The following is a 20,106-nucleotide window of genomic DNA, read 5'->3' as shown; positions in this document are numbered from 1 at the left end:
GAAGCACTGTTATGTCATATTGGTTACTGTGGTAAGCCAAATTAGATTGGGTAAATCAGATAAAGGTCAAATAAACCACATTACTTTATTCTATTCTACAGAAAGTCTCGTAACAAAATAACAATCATATTACTAAATAATCCAATGAAACACAACTAAAGTAGAATATAATATATCATATCATATATACAGTGCTTAAATTGGTTGCAATGATATAACCCGATTATAGTAATTATATCCAGATTCTATTAGATAACGCAATGGTAGTTAATTTAACAATTGTTATTTTTGGACCATTGTAACTAACTAAGTAATTTCCGTGCAATTAAATTTAGATCTTTAATTGTTAAAGAGTGATTAGTTGATTTAGAGGGCACAAAAGAAAAACCCCCTTTTTAAAAGAAAACTATACCCCCAAAATGAATACTTGATCAACAGATAGTTGATATCAAATTAAGTGGCATATTAAAGAATCTTACCAAACTGGTATATATATTTAAAGGGATCCTGTCATCGGAAAACGTGTTTTTTTCAAAACGCATCAGTTAATAGTGCTACTCCAGCAGAATTTTGCACTGAAATCCATTTCTCAAAAGAGCAAACAGATTTTTTTATATTCCATTTTGAAATCTGACATGGGGCTAGACATTTTGTCAATTTCCCAGCTGCCCCTGGTCATGTGACGTGTGCCTGCACTTTAGGAGAGAAATGCTTTCTGGCAGGCTGCTGTTTTTCCTTCTCAATGTAACTGAATGTGTCTCAGTGGGACATGGGTTTTACTATTGAGTGTTGTTCTTAGATCTACCAGGCAGCTGTTATCTTGTGTTAGGGAGCTGTTATCTGGTTACCTTCCCATTGTTCTTTTGTTTGGCTGCTGGGGGGGAAAAGGGAGGGGGGTGATATCACTCCAAGTTGCAGGACAGCAGTAAAGAGTAATTTAAGTTTATCAGAGCACAAGTCACATGACTTGGGGCAGCTGGGAAATTGACAATATGTCTGGCCCCATGTCAGATTTCAGAATTGAATATAAAAAAATCTGTTTGCTCCTTTGAGAAATGGATTTCAGTGCAGAATTCTGCTGGAGCAGCACTATTAACTGATTCATTTTGAAAAAATTTTTTTTTCCCATGACAGTATCCCTTTAAGTAAATATTGACCGTTTACATCTCTTGCCTTGAACCACCATTTTGTGATGGTCTGTGTGCTGCCTCAGAGATCACCTGACCAGAAATACTGCAGCTCTAACTGTAACAGAAAGAAGTGTGGAAGCAAAAGACAGAACTCTGACTGTTAATTGGCTCATGAGACCTAACATGTATAGTTTGTTTGGTTTGTTTGTGTGCACTGTGAATCGTAGGATCCCAGGGGCGGCCCTTATTTTTTAAAATGGCAATTTTCTATTTATGATTACCCAATGGCGCATACTACTTAAAAAGTATAATATTATGGAAATGGTTTATTTACATGAAGCTGGGTTTTACACAAGAGCTGTTTTATGCAATATCTTTTTATAGAGACCTACATTGTTCTCGGGGTATAGTTCTCTGTTAATCGATAATTGACACGCGAGCAAGGATTCGAGAAACACTTATACAATATATCTTGTACAAATAGGAGACCAATTTTGGTATAAAAGACACTATTCGTGACTTATACTGAATACTACTTTAGAGGAAGCAAGCTTAATCACAATGGGGCATACATAATTAGTCTATGGATGTATCTCTCCTTGAAATCTTTTCAATATACATAGATCAAGCTTACAAGTAGGAGTGACAATATTTTGCGTACATTGGGGGTCATTTATCAACACTGGGCAAGTTTGACCATGGGCAGTAACCCATTGCAACCAATCAGATTGCTGCATTCATTTTTCTACTTGCAGCTGACTTTAAAAAGCTAATCATTGATTGGTTGCTATAGGTAACTGCCCATAGGCAAATTTGCCCAGTGTTGATAAATGAGCCCCATGGTGTACATTTTTGGTGGACTTTTTGATCAAAATTGACAGTAGTTGTTATTTTCAGTATAGTGATACGGTTACCATTATTACCCTGCAATAAAATCGCTTGTGTCACAGAAGGGAGGGGTCCCTCCTCTTACAGGAGTAAGATGGTGTGTAATGTGTTTTTAAACACCCCCATTTTAATTATATTCAATATTACCAATGAAGTATCTTATTATCTGGCTTTTGTTTTATATCACGCTGTCACACCATATTCTCCATTTACTACTATATGATATATCCATCTTATGAACTTTTTGAATTAACAACATGGTAGCTAATTTTTTTTAAGGTTTTTATTGTGCATTTTTTTAAACAACACAACAAAAAAATATAAACAAAAACATATTACAGTTACAGAATGAGGGTCATTAACATCACAACATTACAACAAGTCATAAGTAGCAGGACACAGTTAGTATTATCAGACCTGGGGGTCTGCCTCTGGGTTGGCCTCCAACCATGGGTCCCTTACCTTCTCAAATTTTGGGGGGCAACGTCTGGCTATGTAGGTTAACTTAATAATGGCCAGCTTGCTGTTTATTAGTTGCACCCATTGTTGAGTAGTCTGCGGTTGGGGCTTATCCACTTCATTACAATTCAACATAATGTTCTGAGTAGGGTTCTAGTTTTGTTCAAGAGCACTATGTCATCTATTAGGCCTAATAAATATGCTTATGGAGTTAGCTTTCCAAGTAATAGGATTTGTTCATTGAGGTATTTTACCACTTTGGACCAATATTATATACTACAGAACATGCCCATAATAAGTGGAAGAACCCAGCATCTGGAGATTGACATCTGGAGATCCCCATTGGCATTGGGATTCTTACCTATAGCTTGCAGTCTCAATGAGGTGATCTACGTCCTATGCATTATCCTATACTGTATCATTCTGTCTGTAATAGAAATCAGGTAGTCATATACCCTGCTTGTTATCTATTCCCACATATCATCATCCATGTGGGGTATGTCGTTGACCCATTTATTCTTGGCTCTTTCCAAAGGTTTCCCTAGGCTGGGGAGCAGGGATTTATAGAGGTCAGATATTAGTTTTTAAGGGTTGGAATCCCATAGTCTGCTTTCATAGGATGGGATCATGGTGCTAACTACCTGAGAATCAAATCGAGTTATAAATGCATGGTGCTTGAATCGTAGGTTGGATTAGCTTTTCTCTAAGCCGGCCATAGACGCAAAGATCCGATCGTACGAATCGAGGATTCGTACAATTTTCGGACCGTGTGTGGAGAGTCCCGTCATTTTTCGTCCCACGGAGATCGGTCGTTTGGTCGATCGGACAGGTTAAAAAATTTCTGTCAGCTGCCGATAATATCTCTGCGTGTATTGCCGAGTGTACGATTTTCAGTGGGAGACTGTCACCAGCTTTGTCAGACATAACTTTCGTACGATTGCTGTCAGGGGCAGAACATTGGCTGATCTGTTCTTTTACTACTTTATTTGATCTGAATAGTTAGTGGCAGGTTGGGAGATGGGGAATCTATGCCATCTTAAGTGGATCAGGGTGGGGTAAGTGTCTTCCACTAGCAAATCTTCTAAATGTCTGATCCCTAATCTAGGCCAGTGGTGGAAGTGTTGGAAATTAGAGTTCATGGTAGCTAATAATTAATTGAAAGAGAGTTTAGGGTTTTGAGATTTGAATACCACTCCTTGTACATTCCCAACTGACTTTTTATCCTTTTTAAATGAATTGTTCTTTCATATGTTTGATATAGTGAAACCTCAATTCTGCATACCCTGATGTTATGTTTTCCTGCATTTTACACCATTATTTTGTGGTCCTACCTGTGTAACATGCATAATACATTTCCCTGATTTTACATTTTCCCTGCAGTTTTTACACAATTTTTTTCTGGTTCCCTGGAAAACTTAAAATGGGGGTTCTACTGTATTTGATATGAGTTTATGGTGTTTTAAAATGCTGTGATGAGTAGGCTGGCTGTCCACTTTTTTTAATGAGAATTGATCAATTAATTATTTAGAACCCAGCACTTATTTTATTTGTATTATATATTATTCTCTCATTGATATATGTGTTGCTAACTGGTCCCTAGCTATGATGGGTTCTTTAGAATGCTGTATCACCCCTGCTTTTATTATTGTGATTAGACTAACCTTTGCACTTTCTGTGTTTCTCATGAACAGGAATAATATTTTATACAGAAAAAAATGATTTGGCATCCATGCCAAATTGACCAAATAATGACCCTTCTGTCTTCCTAAAATAATCCATTCAACTCCCTACACTACAGGGGATAATGTGAAGATCAAAAGTAATTAAGTAGGCTTCAAAAGTCAGGTCAAGCAGCCTGTACTTGCAAATAATGGGTCAAGCATAATGCTCACTGTTACAATAATATAATTAAATGCTTGCAAAGGTTAAAAAAAAACAGGAATGGAAACTGCTTGCAAAGGCATTTGGAAATGACCTAGGGATATTTCAACAGTTCAAACATTTTATCATATATTAGTAAAGAGAAGTTGTTTAACTGGACAACAAGTGTCTGGACATCTGCTCCTTAACAGATGACGTTGTGTATCAAAAACCAATAAATGATAACCATCAAATACGTATGTGATTAACTAACCTATGAATATGATTTCGGGCTCTTACTCACTGGCGTTCTGACCTGCGCTCCCCTGTGTTCCGTTTTTTGGCGTTCAGCCGCCGGGGAGCGCAGGAATAGACGCATGTCATTATTTCAAATGGGGCTGTACTCACTCAGGCGCGTGTAGGCGCCGAACGCAGGTTGAGACGCAACATGCTGCATTTTTCCTGCGTTCGGCGCCTACACGCGCCTGAGTGAGTACAGCCCCATTTGAAATAATGACATGCGTCTATTCCTGCGCTCCCCTGCGGCTGAACGCCAAAAAACAGAACGCAGGGGAGCGCAGGTCAGAACGCCAGTGAGTAAGAGCCCTTAGAGTGTGATAATGCTAATGATGTTTTGATCAAGGTATAAAAATAAACGTTATATCTTTGTTCGGACCTGTGTGATTGCTGTATTACTAATCTGCAGTTTGGCGCACCTTACCAATAAACCTTATCTTCTTTTTGAGCATTATCAGTGTGTCCAGATCTGGTGATTACCTAGGGAAACAAATCTGAACTTCTCAATAAGATTTATTTAGAAGTATATCAGCCCTCATAATATAACTGCAGTCCCTAATTACAGAGTAGAGGGCTACTCAAAGGCTAAAGTAAATGGATACAGCACAAAGCAGACAAGACATACTTTCTGACACCACTTCATTACAATGAATTTGGCTACAGGCCATGGCTGCCACTGCATGTGGGTTCCTGGAATGGCATGTTTGCATGTTAAGTCTGGGTATGCAAGACAATGAACAGAACAGCCTTTCAGCAAGACCTAATTCTTCTATCACTTGTTTTCAGTGTCTTTGTTGCAGAGAAAAGAAACAACTTTTATGGCCATCATATGAGGTAGAGCAAACACCAATATAAGCAGAACCACAGTCACATGAAAATGGAAAAGCTGCTCTGTAATTAGACAAAGGGACAGATACATAGTTTTCTAGATGCATAGGTTTTTTGGGTTAAAAAAAGAAAATAGTTGAACTTGATGGACTGTTGTTTTTACTAAGCCATTAACTATATGATTGTAGATCTAGTTTCAGTTTGCTTGCAAAATTGCAATTGGTCTTGACCACTTTTCCTGGAGGTTCTCTTATCTAACGGTATTTCTGATGTAAAATCATGACATTTTAGCAACCGTTTTTATCTGACATACTGACCCTATACGTCCCATTCACTTACATCAGTTTTTATTCTGGTATGTTTGTAATTATTTTAATTATACAGGTAAGGGTTCCATTATCGGTAATCCCGTTATCCAGAAAGCTCTGACGTGCCGGAAGGCTCTCTCTCATAGACTATTTTATCCATCCTCACGGGCCCCCACTGGCCCAGACCTGCTCCCCCGATCGGCTGCCCCCTAAAGAAAAGATCTTGTGCCGCGTTCATGCATGCACGCAGTCAGGGTCGGACTGGGGGGACTGCTGTCTAGGGCCCCCTGCAAATGTTTTTGTTTTAGGACCAGGAGATCGGGAGAGGGGGTCTGGCCCGGCGGGTAGAAGTGTTGGAAATTAGAGTTCATGGTAGCTAATAATTAATTGAAAGAGAGTTTAGGGTTTTGAGATTTGAATACCACTCCTTGTACATTCCCAACTGACTTTTTAGCCTTTTTAAATGAGTTGTTCTTTGATATGTTTGATATAGTGAAACCTCAATTCTACATACCCTGATGTTAAGTTTTCCTGCATTTTACACCATTATTTTGTGGTCCTACCTGTGTAACATGCATAATACATTTTCCCTGCAGTTTTTACACAATTTTTTTCTGGTTCCCTGGAAAACTTAAAATGGGGGTTCTACCAGGGCCGCTCCGGCCATGAGGCAAGGTGAGAATCTTGCCTCAGGCGGCACGGAGCGGCCAGTTACCAGGGGCGGCAAAAAGCCGCCTCTGGTAACTTTAAGAGCCGAATTTCCATTTTTTAAAACGGAAATTCGGCTCTTCTAGCGCAGCGAGCGCAATAGCGCTCACTGCACTAGCGATGCGGCTCCTCCACCCGCTCCGACGCTGGTAGTTAGAAGAGCGGAGCAGGAGGAGGGGCGGCATAGGGGCTGCTGCCTCAGGCGGCAGCAGCCCCTGAAACGTGCCTGGGTTCTACTGTATTTGATATGAGTTTATGGTGTTTTAAAATGCTGTGATGAGTAGGCTGGCTGTCCACTTTTTTTTAATGAGAATTGATCAATTAATTATTTAGAAACCAACACTTATTTTATTTGTATTATATATTATTCTCTCATTGGATATATTTGTTGCTAACTGGTCCCTAGCTATGATGGGTTCTCTAGAACGCTGTATCACCCCTGCTTTTATTATTGTGATTAGACTAACCTTTGCACTTTCTGTGTTTCTCATGAACAGGAATAATATTTTATACAGAAAAAAATTATTTGGCATCCATGCCAAATTGACCAAATAATGACCCTTCTGTCTTCCTAAAATAATCCATTCAACTCCCTACACTACAGGGGATAATGTGAAGATCAAAAGTAATTAAGTAGGCCTCAAAAGTCAGGTCAAGCAGCCTGTACTTGCAAATAATGGGTCAAGCATAATGCTCACTGTTACAATAATATAATTAAATGCTTGCAAAGGTTAAAAAAAAAACAGGAATGGAAACTGCTTGCAAAGACATTTGGAAATGACCTAGGGATATTTTAACAGTTCAAACATTTTATCATATATTAGTAAAGAGAAGTTGTTTAACTGGACAACAAGTGTCTGGACATCTGCTCCTTAACAGATGACGTTGTGTATCAAAAACCAATAAATGATAACCATCAAATACGTATGTGATTAACGGACCTGTGTGATTGCTGTATTACTAATCTGCAGTTTGGCGCACCTTACCAATAAACCTTATCTTCTTTTTGAGCATTATCAGTGTGTCCAGATCTGGTGATTACCTAGGGAAACAAATCTGAACTTCTCAATAAGATTTATTTAGAAGTATATCAGCCCTCATAATATAACTGCAGTCCCTAATTAGAGAGTAGAGGGCTACTCAAAGGCTAAACTAAATGGATACAGCACAAAGCAGACAAGACATACTTTCTGACACCACTTCATTACAATGAATTTGGCTACAGGCCAAGGCTGCCACTGCATGTGGGTTCCTGGAAACATAGTTTTCTAGATGCATAGGTTTTTTGGGTTAAAAAAAGACAATAGTTGAACTTGATGGACTGTTGTTTTTACTAAGCCATTAACTATATGATTGTAGATCTAGTTTCAGTTTGCTTGCAAAATTGCAATTGGTCTTGTCCACTTTTGCTGGAGGTTCTCTTATCTAACGGTATTTCTAATGTAAAATCATGACATTTTAGCAACCGTCTTTATGTGACATACTGACCCTATACGTCCCATTCACTTACATCCATTTTTATTCTGGTATGTTTGTTATTATTTTAATTATACAGGTATGGGATCCATTATCAGTAAACCCCTTATCCAGAAAGCTCTGATGTACCGGAAAGCTCTCTCACATAGACTATTTTATCCATCCTCACGGGCCCCCACTGGCCCAGACCTGCTCCCCCGATCGGCTGCCCCCTAAAGAAAAGATCTTGTGCCGCGTTCATGCATGCACGCAGTCTGTCCAGGGCCCCCTGCAAATGTTTTTTTTTTCAGGGCCAGGAGATCAGGAGAGGGGTGTGGCCCGGGGGGGGCCCATGAGGGCCGGGGCCCATCGGGCCAGTCCGACCCTGCACGCAGCATGGTGTGTTTGCACGTGCACACGGCAGGTGGCATGGGCTTAGAATTTGGAAGGGGGCCCCTTGAAGGAGGGCCCTTCATGTTGTAGCCCCGGTGGGCCTCCAGTGCTCCAATCCGACCCTGATTGTATCCAAATAATCCAATTTTTATAAAAAAATATATATATTTTTCTCTGTAATAATAAAACAGTACCTTGTATTTGATCCAAGCTAAGATATAATTAACCCTTATTGGAAGCAAAACCAGCCAATTGGGTTTATTTAATAGTTACATGACTTATGGTATGAAAGATCTACTGTATTATCCAGAAAACCCCAGGTCCAGTGCATTCTGGATAACAATTCCCATTCCTGTAATGCTATAAATAGAGGCGACTCTCTCAGTCCCAAATGATTCAACCCCATATTTGGGAATTACAGGAGGACTCACTGTTTCTGGCCCCTATTGGAAAGCAATGCTAAGGAACACATTTAAGCCTGATATCGTTTGCAAACTGCAAAGAAGCCTTATTACTATTTTATTCTTTTGTTTATACATCCCACAGACTTTATATGCCTCCACTTCCTGCATAAACATTTCTAAATATTTAGGGAGGATATAAACCAGTCACTACATCTATCTCAAAACTAAACAATATGGCGGAGTTTTCACAGCTGTTCTGTATTTCACATTCTCCTTCATGCTATCTTGGGAGCAGCTGTTATAAGCAGTGATCAGAAGGGAAGGCATTTGTTACCCCACCCGTGGCTCAGAATACCAGCTTGCTCTCTGAGTCTTTGAACTTCTGCTTCTGCTGTCAAGTGAAAGTAGTTGTTTACTCGTACTGCGCAGCACTCGGGTGCCCTGGAAAGAATCAGCATCTCATAACGATGGACAAAGATCAGCTCCTGTCTCCCTTTACATAATCTAGTAAATACCCAAGCAGATATTCATTGCTGCATTTGACAAACCCAAATCAATTTTTAGCTTAAAGGGGGGTTCATCCTTAAGTTAACTTTTACCATGTTAAAGAATGGCCAATTTTAAGCAACTTTTTAATTGGTCTTCATTATTTATATTTTAAATATATTTTTTATATGCTCTGTAAGGCTACACATTTATTGTAATTGCTACTTTTTATTACTCATCTTTCTATTCAGGCCTCTCCTATTCATATTCCACTCTCTTATTCAAATCAATTCATGGTTGCTAGTGTAATTTGGACCCTAGCAACCAGAATTTTGAAATTGCAAACTGAAAGTTAATTGAAACATGAACAACCCCCTTTATTACAGGGCAATATCCTACCTCCCTGTACCATTTTTCACTGGACAGTCCTGATTTTGACAGCTAACTAAAATGCCTCAATTTTCTCTTTCATCTCCTGCACTAATGCCAGAAAAAGATACACTGTTTCTGAAATGTAATTAAATAAGAGGCTTTTGGCAGAAAGCTCAGAATACTTGGCAGTTGCACTTAGACCCATTTGTAACAATTTAAGGTAAGCAAAGATACAATTGTAACTATTTAAGTCTCTTGAGGAAACTATGGGGCACATTATTAAAGGGCATGTTTAGAGAAAATTTGCCAAAAAGACAATTCACCACAACTATATACTAAATGTCAAAACAAATCCACATGTGAAACCCCTTAGTGCTAGAGAACTTTCGCACCATTCCACCAGTGGATTTTCGACCAGCGAAAATTCTCTAGTGAAAATTCCTTAATTTATCATTGTGCGAACGCTACCCTTTTCGCTAAAATCTATTTCACCAGGTTTAGGCTGGTTAACTCCCATTTTATATATTATTTCGAGAGATTAGTTCCCCATCAATAAATCGCTTCTTCTTCGGACAACTAATCTCCCCGAATTGCCTTTCTGCCGGCTAGAATTTAAATCGCCGACGGGATGGCACTTGAATTGCTTTGGTTTCCGAAGTTTCTGGCGACTTTGGAAAACGAAGCACTCCGAGTGCTTCTGTGGGAGATTAGTCACTCGAAGAAGAGGCGCTTTGTCACCGGGCGACTAAATCTCCCCAAATTTTAGAGTGTGCCCTAATCACAATGAACATTGCCCTTTCCATGCTACTTTTCACCATGACGAAAATTCATCTAAAGTTCTCTGAAGAACTTTTCCCTACTGGTGAATTTTTACAGAGAATTTTTTGCCAGGAGAAAATTCATCACAATTCTCTTGAAAAAGTGAGCTTATACTTCACTTATACTTCTCTTCTGTATAAATCAGCCTGCCTAGGTAGGGTTTTTTTACACAGCAACATCTGTCACAGATATCAGGGGTTATTCTGAGAGCTCATTCAAAAAGTCTATATGACCAACTAGTAGCAGAGTAAAAGAGAAATATGGTCAAGGACTTTATTTGGATGCCAAAACTGCTCCACGGCTATGCAGTGTTCATGCACCAGTGGTGATGCAATCTCAATGTCTTTTAACTGTTACAACTAAATCCTGGAGCTCAGTTACTATAGACTTTATTTCTGAGCAGTGTCTCAAGGGTACAACATTAAGATGAGCCACTTTGTCCCTTTCTGTAGTTTACCATCTGCTACTTAGACTAATTAAATGGTCATGAAATTATAGAGGGTGTTTCTAATGAGAGGAACACTTTACTTTGAAATTCTGACGGAGCCTTCGTAAATCAATGTTTTCTTTCTTCTGCGTGCCAAACCCAAAGCCAAGGAGTAAATCATATTTTAAAACAATACGGCACAGTTTTTCCTGTTTCCTGAAATATGGCTTGTATTAATATGTCCCATTTCCTGAGTTTCCTAAAATAACATATTCCTAATGTAATGTAATGTAACATTGTCTTTAAAGTGGACTCATTCATTTGCTAAAATGCTGGTTACATTCCTGCTATGTTCCAGTGTTCAACCACAATTTTCTGTCCTTTCTATCTAAAAATCTCTTTCTATGACAAAGCTCAAAAGAAATGTTAAGGGGCGTTCACCTTTAGATTAACTAAAACTAGATATTTTGAGACAATTTGAAGTTGGTTTTCATTTTTTTGGGTTTATAATTAAATAACTTTTTTTCAGCCGCTATCTGGTTGCTAGGCTCCAAGATAACCTAGCAACCAGGCAGTCACTTGAATGAAGAGAGAGCAATAGTTTTTGAGTGCTAGGCTCAGTGAACCCTATTTGAAAGATAACACATAATTAAAACAATATGAAAATTGAAGACAAGTTGCAAATTTATTGAGAATAGTTACAGGTGAACTACCCTGTAAGTAGGGTTGCCACATGGCCGCTGTTTTACCGGCCTGGCCGGTAAAAATGATGGCTGATCCCAATATTAGAAATAGGGAAAAAAAGATAAATATATAGTAAGCCCGGTTTTTATTTTTTCCCAGAATAGGTGGCAACCCTAACTGTAAGGTATTTGCATATATGAAGATCAACCCTAATTTGGGTTTAAAACGTGTGTTATATGTTCTTGTGCGTATAATAATTCTTAAATTACTGTGAAAAAAATAGAAAAAATATGTGCGGTTTCTTTTGCTGTCAGATTAATCTAGTGGCTTTGAATTTAGACTTATTACATCCAACTATGTTTCCTACCAGTTTATTAAAGCTTTATATATATATATATATATATATATATATATATATATATATATATATATATATATATATATATATATATATATAGTTTTATAATACCCCACGGGAACCTGAGATCAGTGTGCTTCATTTATGATTTGGGCATTTCATTATAGCAGGGCCGGGCCCCCTAGGCAACTCGGCCGGCTAGCCCCACCCCCTGGCCGGCAAGTCCCCCCGGCATGCGCGAGCGACGGAGAGAGAAGAGACGGATGGAGAGGGAGGGGTGAGTGAAGGAGGGAGGGGACAGCAATGGAGGGGAGAAAGGGAGAACAATGTGAGGGTAGGGTGTTAAGAGGGAAAAAGTAGGACAGAGGTATGGACTAGGGGTAGGCAGAAGATAGTTTTAGGTAGGTAGCAGCCCAGCGACATTACTGCGTCCTAGGCAGCTGCTTCTTCTGCCTACCCCTAGTTACAGCCCACACACATGGCAGCAGCAGCCGGCAGGGCCAGAGGGGAAGCCGGAGGCGGCGGAATGGGGGGAAGCCCTGAGGCAGCAGCCCCGGTGGGCCCTGGGCCCCCCAGTCCGACTCTGAATGTAGTAACCTCCATATGTAATAAAAGGCACACAGTTTGCCCAGTAGCAGTAACCCATAGCAACCATAAGCTGTTTGCTTATAAACAGGCAACAAGTAAATAATACCTGCTGATTGTTTGCTATGGGTTACTGTTCCTGGACAATCTTAGTGCCTTTTATAATTAAAATCGCAAGCAATGTTTAAAATAACATTTTAACGCTGCTCTCATGTAAAATAATTCACTGGCGAATGTTACATGCTCTGGTATTTCATTAAATATTTTGGAGCAAAAAATGCTTTGCAATTGTGACATTTTACTACATATACTGCATTTGTTTGCAAACAATTTAAATGAAACACATTACATTCCTCCATAATATCTAAGCCCTCCAAAATGAATTGATGTAAACGTATTCATTTGGTCATCTGAGCACTTTTACAATTACATTTATATTCTGTTTATTGTGGTTTCTATTAAATTATTGTCAGTTTTAGACATTTTAGACTTCGAATGTCAATGACCCTAGCTATCAATGTGCTTTTTAAAACACCATGTATTCAGCTTTCAGCTGGCGAGTAAATGGTAACTGCTGACTGGTAGCTATGGGTCACCAAACAAGTAGCAAATTTAAGATTATTTATTATATTATCCCTAAAGATTTAAAAATAGTTGCTGTGTGTTTCCATGGATTGATTTAAAACAAAAAAAATATTTTGTTAATTTTAGTGTTGTAGTATATTTTGCTTAAATGTGTTTATCTCTTTCTGGAAAAAACACTTTGCTTTGTACAGAAGGGTTCGCTACCTAATTTACATGGAAAAATAACTCTGTAGATACTGAATGTTGGTTTAGTCATTACAGGGGGGGTTGGCATTTTCCATTGTTACAGGTCAGATGAAAAAAGCTATAAATACAACCATACCCATTAGGCCTTGCATGCTTATGCAGTAGAATTCAGCAGGAGGACTAGCAAGAATTGGATTCCTTGGCATGACCTTCAAACAAAGAAATATATGGATTTGTTTCATCTTATTTACAGATAAACAGCAGTTTTAACTGAGGCAATGGTATCATGCCTACAAGACAATGAAGAGAAAATAGGGAACACTGTTCCCCATGTTGCTGTACACACATACAATTTGGGCTCTGAATGGGGATTGTTCTCTTTTTGTGTTTACAGGTGTGTCTGAGTGGGGAGAGGCTGCAATGGCTCAGGCCATGGAAGGAAACCCTTAAAGTTATTGTTCAGTGTAAAACAATACTGGGTAAATAGACAGGCTGTGGGAAATAAAAAAATGTTTTCAATATAGTAAGTTAGCTCTCAATCTTGCTCACTAACCAATCAGTGACTTGAACATGGGCATATGGGACTGAATCTGACCTGTATGCTAAGCAGGGACACTCCGCCAATGAGGCGAGCTGAGACACTCGCCTCAGGCGGCAGCGCCAGAGAGGTTTCCAGGGGCGACAAAAAGCTGCTCCGGTACCTTTAAGAGCCAAATTTCCGGTTTTCCAACTGGAAATTCGGCTGTACTATTAATTGCGCTCTCTGCACTAGTGTTCCTGCCTCCCCTCCTGACAGGTAAGCCGACGAGGGGGGGCGGCATTGCAGGAGCCTCAGGCGGCTCCTTCTACAGAATCGGCAGTGATGCTAAGGATAAAGAGCAAACTAACAGAACAGTTCTGTCCCATGTGGCCCTCCTTCAGATCACTGACTAACTAAAGGCCCCCATACACGGGCCGATAAAAGCTGCCGACAGACCGAATCGGCGTCCCGTGTGTGGGGCCATCCGGCGGGCTTCCCCCGATCGATATCTGGCAGAAAGTCGGCCAGATCTCAATCGAGCAGGTTAAAAAATCCCGTTGGATTGTGGCCGCATCTGTGCTTTTATGCGCCCCCCAATCCGACTACTCGTATCGGATGCATTATGATCCAAACTAACTGTATTAGAAACATTTTTATTTCACACAGCCTATCTTTTTACCCAGTTTTTGTTCCTTTAAGGAATGCGTCTTAAAAAATTCACACAATTACTTACAGGTATGGAATCCATTATCTGAAAAACTGTTATCCAGAAAGCTCCAAATTATGAGAAGTCCATCTCCAATAGACTCCATTTTATCCAAATGATTAAAATTTTTAAAAAATTATTCCTTTTTTCTCTGTCATAATAAAACAGTACTTTGCACTTGGTCCCAACTAGGATCTAATTGGAGGCAAAGCAATCTTATTGGGTGTAATTCATATTTTTTTAGTAGACTTTTGGGGGCCCATTTACTTAGCTCGAGTGAAGGAATAGAATAAAAAAAACTTCGAATTTCAAATGATTTTTTTGGCTACTTCGGCCATCGAATTGGCTACTTCGACCTTCGACTTTGAATCGAAAGATGTTAGCCGATGGGGAAGGTCCCCATAGGCTTTCTATTGTTTTTTTGGTCGAAGAAAAATCGTTTGATCGATGGATTAAAATCCTTCGAATCAAAGGTTTTAATCATTCGATCGAATGATTTTTCGTTCGATCGTACTATTCGTTCGATGGTACTATTTAACCCTCGATATTCGCCCCTATGTAAATCTGCCCCAAGGTGTAGGGATCCAAATTACTGAACAATCCCTTATCCAGAAAACCCCAGGACCCAAGCATTCTGGGTAACATGTTCCATGCCTTAGTTTTTTTTTTTCTTAACTTTCTTTTCAACATAAAAGTTTATCAACACATGTGGACATTATACTGTTCAGTACATTTATACTGTACATTGATTAAACTGATATTAATGACAGATATGTTGCTGGGTTTATCAATAATTTCCATATATAAACATATACACATGGATATGTGTATATGTTTATATATGGAAAGCAGGGCTTGGGGCATAAGTCAACATACCAACACCATGAAATTGGAATGCCACAACAGATTGGCCTTGGCTGGAGTACATGGTGAATCCTTTCTTGGGTGCCCTTATAGTGCATGAATGCCATATACAGAAGGTTATACAAAACAAATATAAATCTCTGCCTACTCCCTTCATGGAGCTATTAACATGTGAAAATGATGAAAAGATAGGAACAAGAACATTTCTTAACTCCTATAAAATCAGGGGGTGTCCATATGTGTCTAGAATGATACACCAGACTAGAAGTTGGAATGGACTGTTTAAAATATGAAATTAAGCAATAGCATAAACATAAAACTGCTGATCACTGCAACTGACTCTTTCTTGTATCATTTCCGGGTTTTTTTAGTAGAGGAAAAGTAAACATTTGTAGAATGCAGCAGCCAATATTCCCATATGAAAATCCTCTAGATGCCCCAGTAGACACCAACTAAAAAACTAACAGGATTTTCACATATCATTTAAACTGGCCCAAATTATAGGGAAGGTTGAGGAGTATAATAGATCTTTATTGTTTTAGGGATCCTATTATTACAGCCATTTTACATGGGCAGGGTTTTCGGTGTTTATTAAGTGATATTGGCTTATTATTTTATTATTATGTGCTTTAAACAAGATTGAAAAATAAATTGTGCCAGCATCCTCTGAATGAAATCCAATAAACAACCAACTGGCTTTCCTATGAATGATAACTCAAGTTTGAAGCTAAATGGTAGCTACTAATACATGTCTCACAATCTGCCCTACCCAAACCAATTAAAACTCACTGCTTTCTGAGATCCAGGCTGTTCCACCTAAGGGACCACTAGAGATATACGTATAGCATCTAAAACTGCCTTACATATATTAGGTACCACGTTGGCCTCACATGACTGGATTGGTAGTTTATATGCCAATGTATGGAACCTACGAAATAAATTTGGTTTTATGGGATAGGATCACAAGTATCAACTTTCTAAAGCGAATTTATTTAGCTGTGTGCCAATCTGTGCACTCGTCTGAACACTGGCATAACTAAAACTTACTGGACCACACCCAATCCATAAAACAGCAGGAAGAGCATATGCTTTGCTGTCTTTTTTAGCCTCTCCCTAGCCTCTGGATCTTAACACCCCTAAATCTGAATTTATTTTTTCATCAATCCAGTATCATTATTTTATATTAACCTGAGCATATCAAACATGTCGGGGCACATTGTCCCTGGTGTGGGAAATGGTGTGCTCTCTTTATGTCTAGCCCTCTTTATTCATATGCTGCTTTGCCATCACATTCCTTATTACGTTCAACATTCCGTGTTGTAACCCCACCTGCTTATAAAAAGCCAGGGGGAGGCTTGTGCCATAAGACATGGCTGATGATTAAATTCTCCAGGCATATTATTAGTGGGAACTAGTTCCTACATTAGCATAAGAAACTCCCTTGCACTAAGTATAAGTCAGTGGAAACAATTAGTGAGCATTAGTCCTTTAATATCAGCATGAATGTCCTGATACGAATGGGAACATTGTTGATGTGTGGAATTGGTGCCAGGGCAGTGTCATGTTTTTACAGATCTTGTTTTTTTCTTACTGATCCATGAAAATGTGACCTGATTTCTACTGGCTGTCAGTAACATTACTGAAGATTGGAATGGCGACACAGGGAATAGCGTTTTTTTTTGTGCAGTGGATAGTGAAATGATTCATTATCTCAGGGATGGGGTTAGGGCCAGATGGGGGAAGGGATGCAAATATGATTGGGGAAGTGGATTTAAGCATTCAGATATTTACAAAAGCATATTTATGTCAGACAACAGGCAACCAGCTAATCGGTGCCTTGAGACTGTAAGGGGGCAGTGTACAGGCATGTGTAGCGACTGGCATTTTGCTTGTATTTCCAGAGGAATTTCCAGAGGTAATACTACAGTTTCTTTCTATAAAGTGTGTGTTTGTTTACTTTCTAAACTGGTGGTTTTGCACAAATAAGTTAGACAGACAGGCAGAGGACTGCAGGCAAGACGGCTACAGCAGCAGAATTACACAGCAGAAAGTGTGTGGGCAGTGCTAGAGATGCCAGTGAAGTGCATTCAAGTATGTGGCAAAAAACACAGCTCCTTTTCCCCTAGAACTTCAAATCCTTGTCTGCCAGCGTGAAAGAACTACATGCTTGATAGTTCCTACCTGCCAGCAGACAGTGGTTTAATGATAATAAATAAGCATATCTAAAGAATAACGCAGTGCCAAATAGTAGTTATTTATGAAATCAAAAAGATGATTTTTGGCATTCAATTATTCAAGTTAACCTCCCATTAGCAAACTGGTTGTTAAATTGTTAGTTACCCCTTCCCCACTACATGCTTAATACATTAATTGAGTCTATCTTGGTTGTTTGAGTCACCTCCATTTATTTGAATGGGAATGGCCCGGTGCACTTTCATGGCAGGGAATTATATCTATTGCTGCACCCTCTGGCAATTTCTATTTAAATGAAAGCAGAGGTGATTGAGCATTAAGTCCCCTGCCCACCAAGCTACACTGCAGTGACAAAAAGCTCACCCTGTGTGTGCCATCGCCCCAAATGAGGCAACTATCCCTGCCCAAAATTGCAAAAGTTAATCCTTATGTGTTAGAAGCACCTTGAAAAAACATAATAATGTTTCTATTTTTCAGGCAGAGAGATTGCGAATAAGGCAAGTGCTGCGTGGATTATAACTAAAGGAAGCCTAGGAATAAATATTTGTGTGCACTTCAGATCTGGACAGTATTAGCATGTCATCCTGGAGAAGACGTCACTGCTTCCCTCTCGGGTGGAACTGGCATACCAATCGCTTCTTGTTCCACTGCTTTGTATTACTGTTCCTTCTGTTTTTTATGTTTCTTTTGTTTAATAATAATCGATGGCTTCCGAGGCAGATAATATACAGAGGAATCGTTGAGGTGGATAATACTTATAGTTTCCAGTCAAAGGTAAGTGAATCAATACCAAAGGTGTTCCAGAAGTTGGTTGTCTCACGCTCAAAGAACAATCAATCCAATCACAGAAAGGTCCAATATCGAAGATTGCCTACTGTGGAAATTACGTCTAATGGGGCATCTCAGAATACACCACATTATGGTTATATAATTAACGAGGCTAAGAAATGCCAGAAAAGCACCCCATTCCTCCTTCTGCTAATCTCAGTGGAACCACAACAGCTTAATGCTCGTGAAGCTATAAGGCAAACTTGGGGAAAGGAAGACCTTTTCCCAGGAATTCAGATTGTTACTTTGTTTTTGCTTGGCAGAGATGCTAAAGGAACAGGCACAACCGACCAGACTATTATAAATGAAAGCAGCCAATATCATGACATCATCCAACAGAATTATTTAGACACCTACAACAATCTGACAGTTAAAACCCTGATGGGAATGCACTGGATAACCACTTTTTGTCCAAAAGTTGCATATGTCATGAAAACAGACAGTGATATGTTTGTGAACACTGAACATTTAATATATGGCCTTCTGAAGCCAGAAATAGCGCCGCAGACAAATTATTTCACAGGATATTTCATGAAAGGGTATGCACCCAATCGTAATAAAAAGAGCAAATGGTACATGTCCCAAGAACTTTACCCCGGAGATCTGTATCCCCCTTTTTGTTCTGGAACTGGTTATGTTTTCTCTGGAGACCTAGCAGAGAAGATATATAAAGTCTCCTTAAGTATCCCACGATTGCATTTAGAGGATGTATACATTGGTGTTTGTCTTGCGAAATTAGGTATAAAGCCAGTGCCCCCACCCAAAGAATCTGATTTTAATATTTGGAGGGTTTATTATTCTGATTGTGTGTATAACCAAATAGTCACCTCCCATCAGTTCCAGCCTACAGAATTATTGAAATACTGGAATCAGTTGCAGCAAAACAAGCATGCCTGTAGCAAAACTCACAAGTGAAGAACTGCTCTGATCAGTGTTGTGGTACTGTCTGTGGAGCAGCCTTTTCTCTTCAGCGAGATGCACTTGCGAGTGAAATGTTATTTGCCAAATAAGACATAAAGAGATTTATTTTTGCATATTTTGATATGTTTAGCCTATTACAGTTCAAACTTTGATATTTTTATTTGTCTGCTTTAGAAGTGTGAAAAAAGGAAGTTGTAAGGTAATTATCACAGAGGTAGGGTTGGCAACTATTTAAAATCTTAAAAAATCAAACATCTTTTAAAAATCTTTAAAACTGTTAAAAATCTATCCTGGGAGCAATTGGGAGCACCAGGGGCAGAACATTGGCAATTGGAATTTTACCTGCTTCGTTCATTGAAATACCAGGCAGACCAATGCAAAGGATTACATAGGTTTTTTCCCCTATATCAGATAACTGATCTATTACAGGTATGGGATCCATTATTCGGAATCCATTATCAAGAAAGTTCCAAATTTGTAAAAAAGATCTCCATTTTCTCTGTAATAACAAAACAGTACCTTATACTTGATCCAAACTAAGATATAATTAATCCTTATTGGAAGCAAAACCAGCTTATTGGGTTTATTTAATATTTACATGATTTTCTAGTGATTTAAGGTATGAAGATCCAAATAACAGAAAGACCCATTATCCGGAAAGCCCCAGGTCAAAAGCTTTCTGGATAATAGGTCCCATACCTGTACTGGGTAGAAGCTGGATAGTGCCGTTCTAGAGTAACTCAGTAGTAGAAGTTTACAGCTGTCCCTATTTTGCATGGACAGGCCCTGGTTTTGTGGTCGCTACATTTTAAAACTGACCAACATACAGAAAAGAATTTTAA

General features: G+C 39.0%; 1 protein-coding gene across 2 annotated transcripts in view; it reads left to right on the top strand.

Moving 5' to 3' along the window:
• Positions 1-19,403, top strand: part of LOC108714456 (beta-1,3-galactosyltransferase 2) — a 37,828-nt gene extending 18,425 nt beyond the window's left edge. The window contains exons 1-2 of one of the 2 annotated variants that reach the window (XM_041590637.1): positions 16,458-17,237; positions 17,993-19,403. In XM_041590637.1, the coding sequence (XP_041446571.1) occupies positions 18,092-19,258 (1,167 nt within the window). In that variant the 5' untranslated portion in view covers positions 16,458-17,237; positions 17,993-18,091 and the 3' untranslated portion in view covers positions 19,259-19,403. Of the gene's footprint in view, positions 1-16,457; positions 17,238-17,992 lie in introns of those variants that run through there. The other variant, XM_041590636.1, reaches the window with a different exon arrangement.
• Positions 19,404-20,106: the final 703 nt, after the last annotated feature.

This window comes from Xenopus laevis, chromosome 4L (assembly GCF_017654675.1).
Source record: "Xenopus laevis strain J_2021 chromosome 4L, Xenopus_laevis_v10.1, whole genome shotgun sequence".
NCBI classification, from domain to species: Eukaryota; Metazoa; Chordata; class Amphibia; order Anura; family Pipidae; genus Xenopus; species Xenopus laevis.
The sequence above is the reverse complement of the archived record's forward strand: the minus strand, read 5'-3'. Positions and strand labels throughout refer to the sequence as shown.